Source organism: Tinamus guttatus, unplaced genomic scaffold, assembly GCF_059628265.1.
Source record: "Tinamus guttatus ecotype Peru unplaced genomic scaffold, ASM5962826v1 Tinamus_guttatus_pri_ptg000332l, whole genome shotgun sequence".
In the NCBI taxonomy this organism is placed as follows: Eukaryota; Metazoa; Chordata; class Aves; order Tinamiformes; family Tinamidae; genus Tinamus; species Tinamus guttatus.
This window is the reverse complement of record NW_028288866.1, coordinates 468,218-486,432: the sequence shown is the minus strand read 5'-3', so window position 1 is coordinate 486,432 and position 18,215 is coordinate 468,218. Positions and strand designations below refer to the sequence as shown.

The 18,215-nt window shown below is 51.9% G+C and overlaps 3 protein-coding genes across 3 annotated transcripts; all 3 read right to left on the bottom strand.

Annotated features, from left to right (window-relative positions):
- Positions 1–3,080: 3,080 nt before the first annotated feature.
- Positions 3,081–5,287, bottom strand: AGMAT (agmatinase (putative)). Its single transcript, XM_088529484.1, has 7 exons — positions 4,863–5,287; positions 4,548–4,750; positions 4,297–4,345; positions 3,976–4,171; positions 3,663–3,842; positions 3,316–3,400; positions 3,081–3,165 (listed from the first exon to the last, which is right to left on the bottom strand). The coding sequence occupies exons 1-7, from the start codon at positions 5,285–5,287 to the stop codon at positions 3,092–3,094; spliced, it is 1,212 nt and encodes a 403-aa protein (XP_088385610.1). The 3' UTR covers positions 3,081–3,091.
- Positions 5,288–6,824: 1,537 nt separating this feature from the next.
- Positions 6,825–15,120, bottom strand: PINK1 (PTEN induced kinase 1). Its single transcript, XM_088529560.1, has 8 exons — positions 14,836–15,120; positions 12,457–12,768; positions 12,222–12,325; positions 10,574–10,756; positions 9,784–9,947; positions 8,582–8,709; positions 7,500–7,736; positions 6,825–7,101 (listed from the first exon to the last, which is right to left on the bottom strand). The coding sequence occupies exons 1-8, from the start codon at positions 15,118–15,120 to the stop codon at positions 6,841–6,843; spliced, it is 1,674 nt and encodes a 557-aa protein (XP_088385686.1). The 3' UTR covers positions 6,825–6,840.
- A 1,836-nt stretch (positions 15,121–16,956) lies between these two features.
- Positions 16,957–17,841, bottom strand: CDA (cytidine deaminase). The gene is made up of 4 exons (XM_010213260.2): positions 17,703–17,841; positions 17,380–17,491; positions 17,206–17,263; positions 16,957–17,076 (listed from the first exon to the last, which is right to left on the bottom strand). The coding sequence occupies exons 1-4, from the start codon at positions 17,839–17,841 to the stop codon at positions 16,963–16,965; spliced, it is 423 nt and encodes a 140-aa protein (XP_010211562.2). The 3' UTR covers positions 16,957–16,962.
- Between the last annotated feature and the right edge of the window lie 374 nt (positions 17,842–18,215).

The following is an 18,215-nucleotide window of genomic DNA, read 5'->3' as shown; positions in this document are numbered from 1 at the left end:
CTCTAGGAGTAATTAACTATTGCTATTAACTGAGCAATTAATTAATTTCTATTAACCCTTTTCTGAAGCTGACTTCATCTTGGGTCTGTTTTGGAGAAGGTAACCTCTGCAGAAGGGTGCTGCTGACTTGTAGGAGAGGTGGTCTTCCGAAAAATATATATATATTTAAATATATATATATATTTAGTGTGTATATATAGTGTATACATATTTTATATATATGTAAAAATATATATTTTATATATAATATAAGTTTCTATATAAAAAATAAACTAGGTTGTCTTGCTCAGGAGGTGTGAGTCACCTTTTATTAAGACCCCATGACACTCTGGTATACAAAGCAGCAAATCAAGTCTAAGTATAAGCAGTGATACCACGATATGAAGAGTCCATAGAGCTTTGTTTACTATTTAAACCAGTAGGTGCCAAAGTAATTTGTTAGCTATCCATTCGAATGATGGTGCCATAACTGGATTCTTTCCTGTCTCTTGGGTTTTTGGCAGACTAGAATGAAAATGTGAAAAGTCAATGTTAATGCAAAGAAATAGCAGCCACTGCTAGCTTTACTGCAGGTAAACAACAAAACATTTCTGTTGCTAGATTTCAGTCTGCCTTGGCTCATGTAAAAATCTAGGATTCATTATTCCTGGTTAATGCTGCTTCAAATTTATTTAAAAGAATTTTTGCTTATTGGGAAATGCCATTCTTTTGAAACTGAAATCTGCAATTGGGATATGTCAGCTTCAATGAAATATATTTCCAAATAACAAAACAGAATCATTCTTAGCCTTATCAAAAGGGAATGTTTGGATTTCTGTAAGTATTTTTGGAATGAAAAGAGGACATGGTATGCTATGAAAGACAACTGGAACAAACACATGACTGTTCTCTAAGGTTTAGGTCAACAAATCCTTATGAGAACAGAGAGGTTTTCAACCATGCACCTCCAAGGTGCTGTGAGGACCTGTCATCTTTATGCTCATTCTCCTAATCAAATTTGTTTCCTAGCCTTATGAATAACTGTTTTAGGGGGTCAGGCTATTAGCTGGATTTAGTAATTTCTTCCTTTGAACCACACCACATTCTAGGTGTAGAACTGAAGCTCTTGAGCTTTCAGGAATTAGAAACATCCAGGCACTAATGGCACTTCTGATGCTTTTTATCATTTTTATTGTTCTTGCCAATAATGAATAGTTCTTCCTGTTCCAGACCGTTCCTCACGAGAAACTCTTCGGAAAGTTTTATCAAACTATGAAGAGTTTATTAAAGGTAGCTTATGTCACAGTATCCAGGTACACTCAAGGGGAGGAAATTTGGCTGGAGATGCACAAGAAGGAAGTGGAAACGCTAGCAATGGGTCTTACTCTTGTTAAGAACACATGGGGCTGTGGGGTCATAGAGGCCTCAGTGGGGCCTCCACGGGCCCAAGGCTCAAGGGGGCCAATGGGCCTCCATGCGGCCTCCGTGTGCCCGGGGCTGGAGGGCCAGGTGGGCCTCTGTGTGTGGGTCCAGGGGAGCCCTAGAGGCCTCCGTGCACCCCTTGTGTGCAGGGGGCCAGTGGGGCCACCAGGGCTCAGCGTGGCCCCGCTGGGGCCTCCGTGTGCGCAGGGATGGGGTGGCGCTACGGCCTCTGTGAGGCTCCCAGAGCCTCCGTTTGCGCAAGGTCGGGGGAACCCTCTGGGGCTCCGTGCGGCCCTCAGGAGCCTCCACGTGCACAAGGTCAGGGCTGTCCTACAGGCCTCCACGTGCCCCCACCCAGGTCCTCCCTGCACACAAGGCTGGGGGGGCCCCACGGGCCTCTGTGCAGTCCTCCATGTGCATGGGGTGTGGGGACCCTCTGGGCGTTCGTGGGACCTCTCAGGGACCTACACACGGGTCCGGGAGGGTCCGACAGGGTCCGACAGGCCTCAGTGTGCACAGGGATGCGGGGGGTCCTTGGTGCAGCCCCCCACTCTGTGCACATGGTGTGAGGGGCCCTACGGGCCTTCCTGTGGCCCCCAGGGCCCCTGTGCACACAGGGCCCAGGATGCACTATGGCCATGATGCAACCTGTTCAAGAACTGCTTGAAAAGGGGAACTTGCAGAAAAACTAGGGCCTAATAGAAATCACGGCATTACAGAATCATGCTTGGGGTAATGCCCAGTTGCCACCTCCAGGATGGTTGGTACACATGGACTCTGCTCCTCCACGGTTCCCTAGGCAGCACTGCCTGCCCTCGTCGCAGCTGCAAAGGGGAGTAACGGAGGGTGGAGCGGAGCGAAGACACCGCAGCCAAACTCCATTTACTCCCTCTGCCAAGCCCTGATGAGCCCCACGGTGGCTGCCCCCCGGGAAATGAACAATAAGATGTCGGGTTCTGAGCCAGTACTGGTGGCAGATCACACCTTTCAGCTGAACTTTGCCCATTATAAATTCATTTTAATGCCAACGCACACCTCCATCCCCAAAGTTACCCGCCTCTGAGGTACCACCACTCCTCACGGAGCAGGCTCTGGATTTTCCATTGACTGTACCTTTAAATGAAAGCGAGAGACTTTTTCACAAATCAGTAATAAAACTAAGTATGACGACAGTCACTCAAGCTCCACCTAAACGTAAAAAAAATAAAAGGTGAACTAAGGAGGAAAGAGGGAGGAAGGAAGATTCCATCGGAAGTTCTGGATCCATGGGCTGAACTCCCTTTCCTCCCCTCGGTCAGGACGCTGCCTGCAGAGACTCTTGGAGACCAAGAGCCCTCTCCCATCTTCTGGGGTGAGTGGTGATTGCACATCTGTACACGAGAGCTAGCTAAAAACCCCACGCTGTAGTAGAGAGTTTTCCAGTTTTGTAAATGTTGTATTTGAATAAATCCTGCTATTTGTGAACTCGACTACTACTTCAGAAAGCAGTCGGCCCTGCAGTCAACAGACTGTGAATCCGATACTGCCAGATTTGGTCCTATAGGTGCCACAGCATTTGACATCTCCCCCCTTGCTGCTTCAGACTGCAACGGGCCCCACCAGGGCCCCGTCGCGCAGGGCCAGGGGGGCCCCGTGGGCCTCCAGGCTGTGGTGGCAGAAGTGTCCTGGATGGCAGGGACAGGCGCTGCCCTTACAGGGTTTTCACTTTGGGAAGAATGCACAGCATTTCAAAGAGCAGGTTTGCCCCCAAGAGGGCCGTGTTACCTACACAAAAGAAAAACAAGAATAAGCAACACGTTACGCCCACGTGAAGCTGGCTAGCAGTCCCTGCCACGTGGAGCCACAGCAGCCGCAGCCTGACACCGCGGTGCCCACGAACCCCATCTGCACCGAGCGGTGTTTCGTCAGACTCACCCGAGACGTCATATATTGGTGCCACTTCGACGAGGTCACAACCCACCACATTCAGGCCTCTGCAGCCACGGATGATCTCCAAGGCCTAGGGACGAAAAAGATTTGGGAGCAAAAAACATGCATTTGATGCAGTGAAACAGCTCAGTTTCTTCTTTCCCCTTTTAAGTGACAGGGGTCACTTAAAATGTAGCCCAGAGAGACCAAATGGCATCGGTTCAATGTGGTCTTTCCTGCGGCTCTTAGGTGATTCTCTCTTCTCGCCTTGGTGCGGACCCAGTCATCTGCCCTCCTCTAGCGGGAGCACGGAGTCATCCTTGCTGCCCGAGCGGGGCCATGTTGTCGCTTACCTGGGCGGGCGTGAGCCCAGCTATCTCGGGCGTCCCCGTCCCCGGGGCGTATGCAGGGTCGAGGCTGTCGATGTCGAAGCTGATGTAGACGGGTTTGTCCCCCATCTGCTCCCTCACCTCCTCCATGAGCGGCACCAGTGACTTCAGCCAACACTCTTCAGCCAGGACGACGCGGAAACCCTGCGCTCAGCACGGAGCCGAGCGGCGGGACAGCACGTGGGAAGGGGCATCGCCCTTCCCACCGGAACCGAACGGGGATCGCTGGACATTGCCTCTCATCCAAGGGTTTCCAGCCCTCAGCGGTGCCTGTTACCTGCTCCCGGCTGTACTGGTAGCCATCGGGGGCGTAGGAGGAGCCGCGGAGGCCGATCTGCACCACGCGCCTGCAGTCCAGCAGCCCTTCGTCCACGCAGCGCCGGAAAGGGGTGCCGTGGTAGATGGGCTCGCCCAGCGCCGCAGCACTGGTGTCAGCGTGAGCGTCCACGTGCACTAGTCCCACGGGGCCATGCCTGGCTGAGGCAGTGCAGGACGTCACCCCAGCGCCTTCCCCGGAGCGTCTGGATCCCTTTGAGCCGCGGGGTGATGGGGCCAAGGGACTGCCGGTTGGCTCTGTATTTTCAGGGCTGACACTTACTTTTCTGCCACAGCCTGCAGGATCGGGTACGTTATGGTGTGATCGCCACCTGCAAGGGGATGGGGAAGAGGTGAGACGTGTTGTTCACACGGGCTCATCTTCCCTCCACGCCGCTCCTGCGCTTGCATCTGTCCTGTGGAGCCAACTCCAGAGTCCTCCGAGAGAAACCCATGACTGGGGTTGTAAATAGACACCAAAGGGATCCAGGTTTGAAGGGATAGTGGGGACAGCACTGGGCATGGGGCTTTTACCCAGGGTGAGGGGCACACAGCCAGAAGCCACTATCTCTGCGTAGTGCCCACGGATGCGCCGGCAGCTGTCGGGCAGGTTGTAGAGGTTCACGTTCACGTCCCCAACGTCAGCCACCAGGAGGGAGTCGAACGGGGCAGCCCCGGTGCTTGGGTTGTAGCGTCGCAGCATCGCCGACTCGGCGCGGATGTGGCGAGGACCGAACCTGCAGAGAGAGGGAGGACGGAGCCCCTGCGCGCCCTGGGGATGGCAGGACGCGGATGGACCTAAGCGCGGAGGGAAGTGCCAGCTCTCCTACTCCCCAGGAAGGTCCTGACCTGGCTCCTGGGCGGTTGGACGTGCCGATGTCCAGAGGGACGCCGATAAATGCCGCATCCAACCCCGTGGCTGAGGTCTGGACAGGGAGTTTCATCATGGAGCAGATTCCTGCAGGCCGGGCCACAAACTCGGCGCTGGGCGGGATGTTGAAGCTGGAGCCCGAGAGGCAGCGGCCGAGGGCACCGGCAGGGAGAGCCGTGGGCTTCAGGTCCTGGCCCCAGCCCGGCCGCAGGGAGCTCACAGAAATCCTGGCTCCCCAGGGCACACGGCAAACGGCCCCCAGCAGCCGCCACATCCTGCCGAGACCCTCTTGCCGCAGCGGAGCCGGGCGCTGCAGGTCGGCCTGGCAGGGTCCAAAGTGCAGCCGCGTGTCCGGCCTCCCCGGCACTCCTGGCTCGGCTTTTGCATCCGCCCGCCTTCCCATCTCTTCCCGCCCCGTCACCTGTTCCTCTGAGAACACCGGGAAGTTTCACTTCAGACACCTCCAATGGCCTTTTTGGAGCCGGTTTGGTCATTGCTGTACCACGCCAAGAGGCATGTGCTGGAAAAGGGTCAGGTTTTGCCACCTTCAGCATCTTCACAAAGCAAAGCGGCACTTAGTGCATGAAGGGCACGGATTTCTAAATTACGCTCTTAAAGCATCCAGAATGCTGATAAATCACTATAATGTCCCATTAACTCCCCAAAAAACATGGCAAAACACACACACACAAAAAAAATCTAAGCTCAACAAGACTGCAACGAGACAAAAAAAAAAAAACAAATGAAAGCTAACAAGAAATACTAATAGGGATTTTAAGACATGGGTTGCTGCAGGGCGATGGGTATTCCAGGCTATTTTTAAGCCTCATTAGATGAAATGAGATACTTTGGATGGGTACCAGGGTGTGGAGTTAAGGCAAACGGACACTAAGCAGTGAAGCCTGGTTTGGTTAATGACAGTCGCTTGAGACCTTGAGCGTGTTCACGTCGGGAAAACCTATCGGACCCGACTTGTTTTTATATTAAATATGCATCTTCAAAAAGCAGCTCACTCTTGAGGAGGCCCAGGTTTCAACTGTGCAGCTTCCAGCTGCCCCATGTCTGCTAGGACAACACCCAGGTGCAGCACATCTCAGTTGTGACACCAGGAGAGTAAAGTGGGACCGTTCCTTGGTGGGTAGTTTTGCATCACTGAGCTAGCAAGTGCTTCAATGCTCAAGCCACAGCCTAAAATCCGAGTACGATGAACTGAGATGGAAAAGTAGAAAAACCACTCAGTAGCAGCATGTAATCTCTGATTTATTGTGCAACAAGCCAGCTTTCTTTCCAAGTTCCTCTAAACAACAGCAATTATAGAAATAAATGTAACGTTCTTTTCATTAACATGACGGTTATTTTTTTTAAACCAGTCTCCCACCGCTCTCTTGACCTTATGCCTTGGCCTCGCACCAAGGCAGCCTTTGCACTGCTGTATTAGAGCGAGCTAATTTGTCGCTGCAGAGGAACTCGATCTTCACAAGAACAGGGTTCACGAGGATGTCCCTATGAAAGGGACTGCACCCACTTTTGACAGCTCAGCTTTCTCTGCATCTTGGTGAAACTTGGGATGCTTCTGCGTAAAGAGTGGCTAAGCAACTCCTCCTTCTACACACACGCTCTTCCAAAAAGGAACTCGCTTCGTTCAACCCACCACTCTGAAGTCAGCTATGGATTCCCACCTGTGAACAAAGGCAGCCACCTACCTTGAGACACCTGCAAGTCCTGACCAAAGCAACAGTGACACAAGGACGTTTCTTCTAACAGGAAGAGAAAAACTGTAGAATAACACGTGCTACAGGTCAGCTCGATCCCTTACACAACACATACACAGGCCTGCAGATATTTTTTTCCCCTAAAGTATTTAAGGATTCCAGGCAAACAGAAAAGAGATATTCCTTTATGCGTTGAGGAAGTGACTATTTATCTACTGCACGGTCATGGCTCCAACTGCCCCCTTCACCCAGACTGGTTTCTCCAGGACAGCAACAAGAACACTGCGGCCCAGAGATCCTCATATTCGAGGTTTGCCAGGAAGCACATCTTCATTTTGGTTTCTACCCTGCTTTCATCCACCAGTCCGTCTGTGAGCAGAGTGGCTGCAGACTGGCAGAGAAGCCAGGCAATCATCTGGTCGAGCGTCAGGGTCTCAGAGGCCAGAATGCTTTCACCCCAGAGGCTTAAGTGAAGCACGTTAGCAGCCACTCGAGCAGATATTCTCTAAAAAAAGAAAAAAAGAGGCAGAGGGAAAATGAGCTGATCTGGCTGAACTCAAAGTTACCAGCATGTAGGATACATACTGCTAAGAGGCAGTATGCAAGAGGACCTGCTCTGAGGCACCGTGCAGTCAGTGTGAACAGAAAAGCTCTTCCTGACAGACAGAATCAGGCTACTGCACTTAGCTCCCCCACTCAGCATCTGCTCACCAACTCCTTTGGACCACTGAAAACTGCAAATTATCCAGCAGCTACAGGAGACGTGACACTGTACCTCAAAGTTCTACATTTGATTTCGCTCATTATCTACAGTGCAGACATTTGGCTTGCGAGTCATGCACCTGGAGACCTGGCAGGGCAACACGACCTACAACCAACACTCTAGAAGGCAGAGCCTCTCACCTTGCTGGGATCCCTCTGAAGTAGCATTTTTATCACTTGCTGCACCTCACGGGGCACGTGACCAGGCAGTTTGGGCAGCTGGTCCTCACGGTAACTCCTGCTTTCCAGAGTCGAATCCTCGTAGCCATAGAAAGGATTGACAAGGCCAAAGATTTCATAGGCAATTGTTCCCACAGCCCACGCGTCGGCTTTGCTGTAGTCAATCACCATGCCAGGACCAGACGATGCTGTGATCACCTGTAGCAACAGGTCCGCAGAGATGAGGATGTTGCAAGGAACAGCTCTAAGCAGGCATTTTTTATTAAAACAATTTAGTATGTGTCAACTCAACAGAAACTGAATCTATTTCATCTAAATCTCCGGTGTAAATATTTCTTATTGGTGTCCTCTAAGCCTTTGGTGCTGCTCAGCCTACCAAGACACTCAGATGATCTTGATCATCAGATTCTGGTCTTTAGTTCCTGCCTTTCACTAGCATTCAGACAGTATTTAAGAGTCTTGAAGGATATTTTACTTAATGATTTAAGATATAGATAGGAGATGTATGGACAAACAAGCAATATCACACCCGCACAGTAAGCAATACAATCCATTACCTACGGATGCTTTGCCTTCATCGTTAGAGAAATAAAAAGTAACCATGAATGATTTCACAACCTCCTTGAACTTAATTTAAAAAATAAGCAGTGTTGCAGCACAAGGACTCCTGCACAAACTGTGTTAACATCTACGGAAAACAAGGCCTGAGAATAAGGAACAAACTTTTTACTGGTAATGTCAACTCTGCCTCCCGACAGTTGATGTTTCATTGTTCAGTGTTTACTCAGCAGAGTTCCATTTTGTTTTCATGTATTTATTAACACAGAGACGCTGTAACTCAAGTTAGAACGTGCACCTCCTGCCCTGCTTTATGGGCATTGACCCTCCGTGATGGACTGTAGACTGGGAATAGTTAAACAGTAACCGATGATGGGCATGAACACTCGTTCATGAAACAAGAATGCTTAGAAAATGATTGATGCAAACACAGAGGCTTCCAGCAGGTATACACAGTAACGAGCAGTTACTATAGGGGGATTTACCTCAGGTGCCATGAGAGCGCCGTTGCCACCTATATCCACGGAATTGCTGGTGAAAGGCAGTCTCAAGCCAGTACTTTCATCTGCCAAACAGTAACCGAAGTCGGTGATCACCAGCCAAGGACAGCCAGCTGCAAATGACACAGGGTCAGCAGAGTTAGCAATCAGGTCAGGAATACCTGCTCGTACCAGATACTGTGTCACATCAACATCAAGGACGGTCTTCAGGAGCAGTCTCAATCTCCTTGGGAATCACCATAACCGCAGACTCTTTTCCTGCTTCCCTTCCAAACTACAAAGTGAAAAATCACTTTTCTTAACAATAACAATAAAAAAGAACAACTGTTCTTCCAGTTCCTCTTTAGAGGACATTACTTCTCCCCGTGGAGCATGAGTCTGACAAAACTCTGCTATTACCAGAGAAATGAAGATTCATAAGCTATGGAGGAAGGATAGGGGAATCTTTTAGATTTTTTGTTTGTTTTTATCTGTAGGAAAGGCGAGCTGAAAAATATTTGCGCTAGTTAATAGCTCTTGTGCTGAAGACAAGTAAACATTGCAAGATAGACTGCAAAAATGATGTTTTAAGTCATTCTTAACTGCATTCAACATAGCCTCAGAGAAGCTTTTGCTTCAGGAAAAGGATCTCTGGAAATATTTCAGGTCTGCTGTACCAAGACCTTTAATTATATAGATCTGACTGCCTGCTACTGTTTCCTGTCCATTTGAATCTCAGTCATGCCCCAAAAAAGAGCTCCAGTACTTAAAATCTTAGTTAAAGAGGCTGACAGGAGAACAAGATGATGAAAATGCTTCTGACTTTAACTCTGTGTCAGTTCTTTCTCCCATCAACTAATATTTAATGATCCCAAGGTGCAGCACTATTAACCTGGCTGTGAGGTGGGATTTGAAGAACCGTTATTGGTCCAGTGAGAGGGGACAGAGCCAAGGGCCTGGACTCAACTACTTTAATGATACGACACCTGAAGCACAGACAGAATAAATGACTTCCAAGGCGCCGCACAGACAGCAAGCTGAAAATCAAAACAGAGATTCCTGAAAGGATTTGATGCTTGTTTTTCTTTTTCAAAATGTATACCTGGATAGGTATTCCCCAAATATCTACCCGAGTGCATGATTTCCAAGTCTTACTTAACTTCATTAATTCCCTACTCTTTGCCATAAATACTTATCAGTCTACCCACCAGAATCAAATTCCATGAGGATATTGTCAGACTTCAAGTCTCTGTGGGCTATTCCATGTCGAACAAGATGGTCCACACCTTCCAGCAGCTGCAGAATCATCATGGTGGCGAGACGAGCATCTGGAATGTTCTCCCACAGATACTGGCGCAGGGTACAGGGGTAACTAGTCAGCACAAGGAAAACATCTGGATTAGAAACCTAAAGGTTATTGCTTACAACTAACAGTATCTAGCTGGGCATGCAGCATGCTTATACGCACCAAATTCTTTCTGAACTTTGAAGTAATTCTTACAGTTTTTTATGTAAAAAAAATAAAACTCCTCCAGATGCAGGTAGGGAAAAAAAGGTGGGAATTGAAGGGGGTTGTGCATCGACGCCACCGCCACTCCCATTCAAAACCAAAAAGAAATGGAGAAAGCCAGAGATACTGAGCCCTAACTGCTGATTCTACTCTCTCTAGTCACATATTAAAAAAAAAAAAAGGGGTAAGGGCGGGGCAAAGATCACAGTCAGAACTGCAGACAAGTTCAGTGTTTCTTAAAGGCATTTTAGGCAGTTCTTCAAACAAGCAACAACAACAAAACAGCTCGTCTTCATTGTTTTACAAGCATTAAAATCTCAGGGATTTGGAAAAGACCTTAGGAGTACATTTCCAAAAGCTGGCACTGCTTTTTGGCAGCAGCCTAGGCCAGATCTTTACAAGGACCCAAGCAGTACAGAATACACAGTCCCACGGGTCAGTCAGTCTCACACAAAGTCTGAAGTAAGGCAACAAGCTTCTCTACCTACTTCTTCATCACCAGAAAGAGCGTGCGGTTGTGACCAATCCCTCTGGGATTCAAGCTTAAGGGCAGAACATCAGGATAGTCCGCGAGGGCTCCGGGCAGTAAAGGGACAGAGGACGTGAAGGCTCGGATCACCTGGATTATATTTGGATGAGGCTGCAACTTCTTCCTCCCAAAGACGGCGTTTCTGTGACAGAACATTGATCAATCTACTGTTTAGTTTTGACTCATCACAGACACATCCCTTAGTTTTGAATTCACTGCTCATTAATACGTGTCCTCCCCCTGCAAGGCCCCAGGTCACTTTCAAGTGTGGATATTCTGACGTGCAGCCTTACTACACACAGCACTAAGGCTGCTCAACAGTTTAAAAGATGAACCATTACGCCGAGATTCAAACGCCCCCAACCCTGTTAACAGCGAGATCATGAGGAACGCCAATACCAAACGCAATGTGGTCATTCCCAATTTCCTAACAACTGCCCAGTCCAGCATCTTGTTCAGAATTAAAAACATCCTTCGATCCATCCCGCAGGAAAAAGGGAGCTGTCGCCATCCGCACAGCGCTGTCTGCTGTTACACCAGCAGATGGTACTCACACCACGACTTCAACGGCACTTCCTAGGGCTGCACGGGAACTGGATTTTCCAGAATACAACGGCTGAGCAGGAAATACTTTGCTTTACCTGCATTACAAACTAAGTTCTGCTGGGAATGATTATGCTCAAAAATGCAGCTATAATTTTACACAAACACCACCATATACCTGTTACAGGCACAGTCGGTCACAGAAAAGAACAGCAACACTAAAGAAAAACAAACCAACTGCCCTCTTCCACATAAACCAAAGGTAAATTCACCCTAGGCTTATCAATTTAAACCCTCTAGTAGATGGTATAAGCTGGAAGCGTTCACTAAAATGAAGGCAAATTACTGACATGTATCTGTAAAACAGAGCATCATCTCTTGACTGCCAAATATCTGCTTGTCTGTTGCATTCCCAGGCTAGCAATATACCAAACAGTGCTTATTATTCATTTGTATTGGCAGCTGAGGAGTATTTGAAATTTAAATCAGACAATCTGCACTGTGAACTTGATTGTTTCAAATTATTAAAAAAAGAAAGGAAAAAAAAGTATTTTGGCATTTTAGGAAAAAAAAAAAAAAAGTAACATCAAAACTCCAGATAATTTAAGTTTCAATGCCATTTTTAAATGCCATTTGCTTATTTCCTCACTTGGGCCAAGTGTGAAAACTAAAGCCTTTCCCATTTTCTTCCTCATTGGTTTTCATTAGTTTCATACATGCAGTGACCTGCACTAGAACAGAAGTTCCGTGTCCTTCATGTTTGTCTTTTTGTTATACTCTAATTATTACAGATTATAGGCATATATATGTATATACTTGAGTAACAAAAAGGCACAACAATACGCATTTAAAGTATGTCAGAAGTGGCTCCTCACACCTTTTAACAAAAACAGCATTTTCATCATCTGCTGATATAAAAGCTCCTGAGTCTACTTATTAATAATCCCAATATTATGTTTTTTTTTTCCCAGAACTATTAGAGAAACCTTTACAGCAAAAATATGCTGTAAAATGAAATGCTGGTGGATTCACTGGGCATCGCTGCACTCTCGCCGTTACGATACCTGTGGCAAGGGACGGCTCCGTACTCTCCAGCCAAGGCCGCCGCTGTGGCTGGAACAAGCTCCTTCCCCATGGCGCGGAGGATGGCCGCGCTCGAAGAACCGGCCTGCAACAACAGTCACAGCAACATGGGTTTTACAGCCTTGAGCTCTGAAGTTTCTTGCACTGCTTAAGTGTTAAATACGTCACCCAGACTTTCCAAGTGTTGGACAAGTAGGTAAAGAACCGTCTCCTTACCGAAATATTCCACATCATTTTGATGGCTAATGGAAAAGCTGCTTTTTGTTGGTGTTTGGGCCCAGCCTCCTCTTCCGGGCCCTGGGAAGCTGAGCCATGATCCCGCCGCACGGTTGGCTCTTTCCCTGTGGGACGGTTTCCCTCCACGCTCCCTTGGCCATCGGAGGGCAAAGGAAGGGCTGCTTCATACACGGCGGCGCTGCAGCCCTTCCCGAGGGGTCGGCCGATGAGGTAGTCTTCTAGCTTGAAGCCCTGCCAGCCAAACGGGCTCAGCGGATCTCTCAGTGGCTTTTTCTTTCCGACAAAAACTGTCTGAAAGGAAGAAAAAAAGGCAAGAAAAAAATAGGGCATTTGATATTTTAAGATGAATGGAACCTTTTTTTTTTTTTCAATGATTATGCAGTATTATGGGATCACACGTTACACCTGGGCAACAGCTGTCTAGAGAAAAATGAAGTCCTTCCACTGCACCCAGCTATGTTGTCTACAGTGAAGTGGACTCCAACACGGAGACTCCAAATGAGGATGTGGTTCAATCCAGCCCAGAGCAGCCTGGCGCCGAATTCCTGGTCCCATCCTCCCACCTGGAGAGCCCTACCCCTTCCAGGAACCAGCATTAGCATCCACGTGGCCACACAGTGAGTCAGGCAAGGAAACTCTTTAGCTGAACACTGATCTTTGCAGCCAGTGAAGCAGTCCTGAAGATGACGATGTGCAGCCAGCGATGGAGGAGCTTCTCGCAGCAGCAGCAACCTGCACTTCAGTCATGTGAAAGCCATTGCAGAAAGGGCTCCGTAGCATTACAGCACAAAGAGAGCTTTTAATAAGACCCTGTGCTTAATCCAAGGAGCCTGAGATTCTGCAGGAACATTAAGCCTGGCAATGACATGTCATACAACACAAATTATTCTCCCTATCCCCGGAGTGAAGAGATTACATGCTGCTCTACACCAGGAAGGGCTGATGGGCATGGTGTCTCTTGAAGGTTTTTAGCGTGTTCATATGCTGACAAAACCCTTGTAGAGATGCGGCTACATTTCCTGAGAGTCACTAATGCTATGCTTGGCTAAGTTAAAACAGCTAAAGACACTGTATTTTTTTCTGGTGGAAACTGATTCTGGAGCAAGGCGATAGATGTGCAGTGACACGACCTCCCTGCTTGCTAGGCCCACAGAGCAGATCTCCCAATTCATCCCTTAGAAAGAGGGAGCAGGATGGATCTAAGCACCCTTTTGCTTCCAAGCTCTGCAAATGCAGGTTAGAACTGCCCTAGGGGGGTTCTTGCTGAAAACTACCACCAAGGTCTTAAATGTTAAGGCTCAAATCCCTGTAAGTACACCCCCCCTTTTTTTTTTTTCTGGCAATATATCCCAGCTCAGAAGCAAATTATCCCGTATGAGATGTCTTTAGCAAAGGAGCCCTTCCCAGGGTACTGGAAAGAGGGAATAGGGAATACTTGGCTAATCTACAAAATAAACAATGTACAAATACAAAATTAAACACTTTTCTCCTCTAACACTAATGTATAAAAATAAACACTTCTCCCTCCTCTATAAATAATTCTGCAAAATAACATTTAAAAGAAGATCCAATTAAGAGCATCAACAGATGGAAAAACAAGGCCCCAAGCTTCTGCAGCAGCTGAGCAGGACAGTTGGTTCCTTAGAAGGAGAGTGACTCAGCGAGGTGTGAAGGAACCGGGGGAGGAATTCAAAAGAGACAGGGGAAAACAAAGCAAAGGAATTAGAGAGACTGGGGGGCAAAAGCGCTAAAGCAAGTGGTGTCACCCCGTGCTGATGGTAACGCATCCAAGGAAGGCGCTGAGGGGGCCTTGCCCATGAAGCAGGAGCATCTTTGTGCCCTTCAGATGGGTTTGCCCACAGCGAGGGGCTGCCCCCGGGCAGGGCACCCCTCACGGTGCCTGGGGGCTCCCTGGCAATGGGGAACCCCCCTCAGAGCGGCTGCTCGAGGGGCAGCTGCAGGGGGGGCCCTCCTGACCACAGCCAGAGGCTGCGGGAGCTCACACACAGCAGGGCACCCCCCTACTGCGCTCAGGGCCAGGGCCAGCCCCCCATGGCCCTCTCTGGGGTGCAGCTCCACACTGGGGACCCTCCAAAACCTCCACAGGGGGCAGAGCAGGGCAAGGACCCCCATCAGGTCTGGGATGTACCAGGGCAGAAGACACCTGCCACACGCACCCTCTTCAAGGTGCAGCCGAAGCCAGAAACACCCCCAGGCTCTTTTGGGGCCCATCCCAGGACGGGGGACTCCCCCCAAAAAACCTTTTTGAGGTGCAACCCAGGACGGGGAACCCCCCGCCCCGGCCCTACCCAGGGCAGGGCCACCCGGGCCCCTTCTCGGTGCCGGGGGCGGCCGCACCTGGATGCGGCGACACGCGGCCTCGGCCCGTCGCTGCTCCTCCAGGCGCGGCTCCAGCAGCGCCAGGGCGAGCGCCAGGGCCAGGCTGCCCCCGCGGCCGCCCCGCGCCGCCGCCGCCCGCCGCGCCAGCCCGCCCGCCGCGCCGCCCGCGAGCCGCGAGGCCGCCAGCCAGCCCCAGCGGCGCCAGGGGGAGGGCGCGGGCGGCGGGGCCCGCGCAGCGGCGCGGGGCAGCGGCCAGCGCGGCAGGAGCCGCAGGCCGCGGGCGAGCAGCAGCCGCAGCGCCATGGCGGCCGCAACGGCTCCAACGGCTCCAACGGCCGCGCGGAGGGCGGGGCGCGCCGCGCGGTGACGTCACGCTCGCGGGGGCGGGGCCTGCGGGGCGGGGGCGGGGCCCTGCGCGCGGCCCGGGCGTCGCGCGGGGCGGGGACCCGGGCACGGGCGGAACGTTGCACGGGGCGCGGTGCCCTGCGTGGGCCGTGCACGGCGGGCGAATGGACCCGTGCACGGACCGGGCGTTGCGCGGGGTGCAGTGCCCTGCGTGGGCCGTGCACTGTGAGTGAATGGAGCCGTGCACGGACCACGCATTGCGCGGGGCGCGGTGCCCTGCGTGGGCCGTGCACAGCGAGCGAATGGACCCGTGCACGGACCGGGCGTTGCGCGGGGCGCGGTGCCCTGCGTGGGCCGTGCACTGCGAGCGAATGGACCCGTGCACGGACCGGGCGTTGCGCAGGGTGCAGTGCCCTGCGTGGGCCGTGCACTGTGAGTGAATGGAGCCGTGGACGGACCGGGCGTTGCGCGGGGCGCGGTGCCCTGCGTGGGCCGTGCACAGCGAGCGAATGGACCCGTGCACGGACCGGGCGTTGCGCAGGGTGCAGTGCCCTGCGTGGGCCGTGCACTGTGAGTGAATGGAGCCGTGGACGGACCGGGCGTTGCGCGGGGCGCGGTGCCCTGCGTGGGCCGTGCACAGCGAGCGAATGGACCCGTGCACGGACCGGGCGTTGCGCGGGGCGCGGTGCCCTGCGTGGGCCGTGCACGGCGAGCGAGTGGACCTGTGCAGAGCCCATGCATTGAACGGGGCACGGTGTCCTGCGTGGGCCGTACATTGCCAGTGAATGAACCCGTGCACGGCCCATGCTTTGCGTGGTGCATGGCCCTGAGTATGGCCCGTGCGTTGCTCTGTGCATGAACCTGTGCATGGCCCATGCATTGTGGGTGAAAGAACCTGTGCAGAGCCCATGCATTGCATGGGGCACAGTCCCTTGCATGAGCCGTGCATTGCGAGTGAATGGACCTGTGCACGGCCTGTACGCTGCGAGTGAATGGACCTGTGCACAGTCCATAACTGCGTGGTGTACGGCCCCGAGTACAGCCCGTGCGTTGCTCTCTGCATGAGCCTGTGCAAGGCCCTGTGCGCATCCAGGACACTGCATGGTGCATGGGCCCGTGCATGGCCCCGTGCGTGGTCAGGACACTGCATGGCCCCGTGCACAGTGAGGACGTTGCATGATGCCTGGCCCTGTTCATGACCCCCATGCACAGCGAGGACACTGCAAGCTCCACGGCCCCGTGCACAGCTCGTGCATCGCGTGGTGCACGGCCCCTGTGCAAGGCCCCGTGCTCATCCAGGACACTGCATGGGACACAGCCGGTGCACGGTGGGGCAAAGCTGGCACATGACGGCACCGTGCCCTCTGCACGGCCCAGTGTGCGCCCAACACGCTGCCCATTTACCAGCCAGGAACCGGAAAACATTATATTATTATTTTATTTATTGCACATAATTTCATTTACAGCACAGTCACAACCTGGCATCGCCCTGGCACGAGAAACCCGCCATGTTACATCCCAATTCCCCTGCCAAGATATAAACCCTCCTCTCTCCTTCCTTGCCTCAGAAGGGAAATTAGAAAAAAAGCAGCAGCCGCCCACAATCCGCGAGCACCAGAGGCACCAGCAGCCCCGTGCAATAACCTCCACGAGCTGCCCGGCCCCTGCGCCGCAGCAAAGAGCCTTCAATAACTCCAGCGGGTTATAAACACTTTTCCTTTTGCTTCCCTTCCTTATTCAGAACAGAAAATCCATTTTTTTTTTCTTCTGAGCAACAATTTGCCATAATTCCTCCCCAAATCACAGCTTCCTCAGGTCTTCCGGCCCGAAGGAGAGCGGCAAAAGCTCCTCCAGCCTCTTGATGATGTAGGTGCCGTCGGGCTTGGTGAGATACACATCCCAGTCACGGCCAAACTGGGGAGAAGGCGATGGAAAAAAAAAAAGGAGAAAACTCGGCGCCGGGGTCAAAACCCTGGGAATTTTCCAGTGGGAAGTGCTTATGGAAGGAGGGAGGAGCTGGTGGGGGTTGAAAAATCCGCTCACCTCCCGCATGACCTGCCTGCAGGCGCCGCAGGGCACGATGAAGTCGTCCTCGGAGTCGCTGCCGGAGGGAAGGAAGGGGAGCACCGAGCTCCGGTGGAGCTTCTTCCATATGGAAAAGGCTCCTGGCGGGGGGGGGTTGTCCCGCCCCCCCGACAAGCGACCGTGCGGCGTTACCTGGCGATGGCCATGGCCTTGAAGCTGGTGTGGCCCTCGGAGACGGCTTTCTGGATGGCCGTGCGCTCGGCGCACATGCCCAGGCTGTAGCAGGCGTTTTCCACGTTGCATCCTAGAGCAAAGCCGGCAGCACACTTGCCTCCCGCCTTTTTTTATTCCCCAGGTTATTTCCCCCCTGGCCAAAGCCAAAAACACCGGGCGCGAGGTGGCAAAAACACCCAGAAGCGAGCGCTGGGGCAAGGGGAATCACACTCTTGCAATGCATTTTTTTTAATTATTCCTATTTTGTCCAGCATAAAAAAAGGGATGAACGGGGCACTCACCGGAGAAGATCTGCCCGCCGGCGGTGAGGAGCGCGGCGCCCACGGCGAAGCGGCTGTAGGGGCAGTACGCGGCCGCCTTGGCCTCCCGGCTGCGCTGCAGCAGCAGCGGGCCCAGGCGTTCGGCCTCCGCCGGCTCCATGGCCCCCGCACGCCCCAGCGCCGCCAACGCCGCGGTTAAATATTTCCCTGGCCTTCGGCCTCCTCCTCCCAACACCAGGCCGGGAAAACGCCCCTGGGAGCAGAGACTGGAACGTGGGAACCGCTCCTCTGATTCCCCCACACACCCTGGCACTGTATTCCCTCTTCTTCCACTCTATTTTGGCCCCAGGACTTTTGTGCCTAACTGATAAGATCCATCAAATACTTCCTATGGCTGCACTTATTTAACTATTTTTTATTTTCCATCCCCCCCCCTCCACCTCACCACCTCCGGCAGCAAAGCGGATTCAGGATTCCATGCAGAAAATGTCGTAAAACCGGCCAGGGCAGAAGGCGGAAAGGACGGCGTGTGGG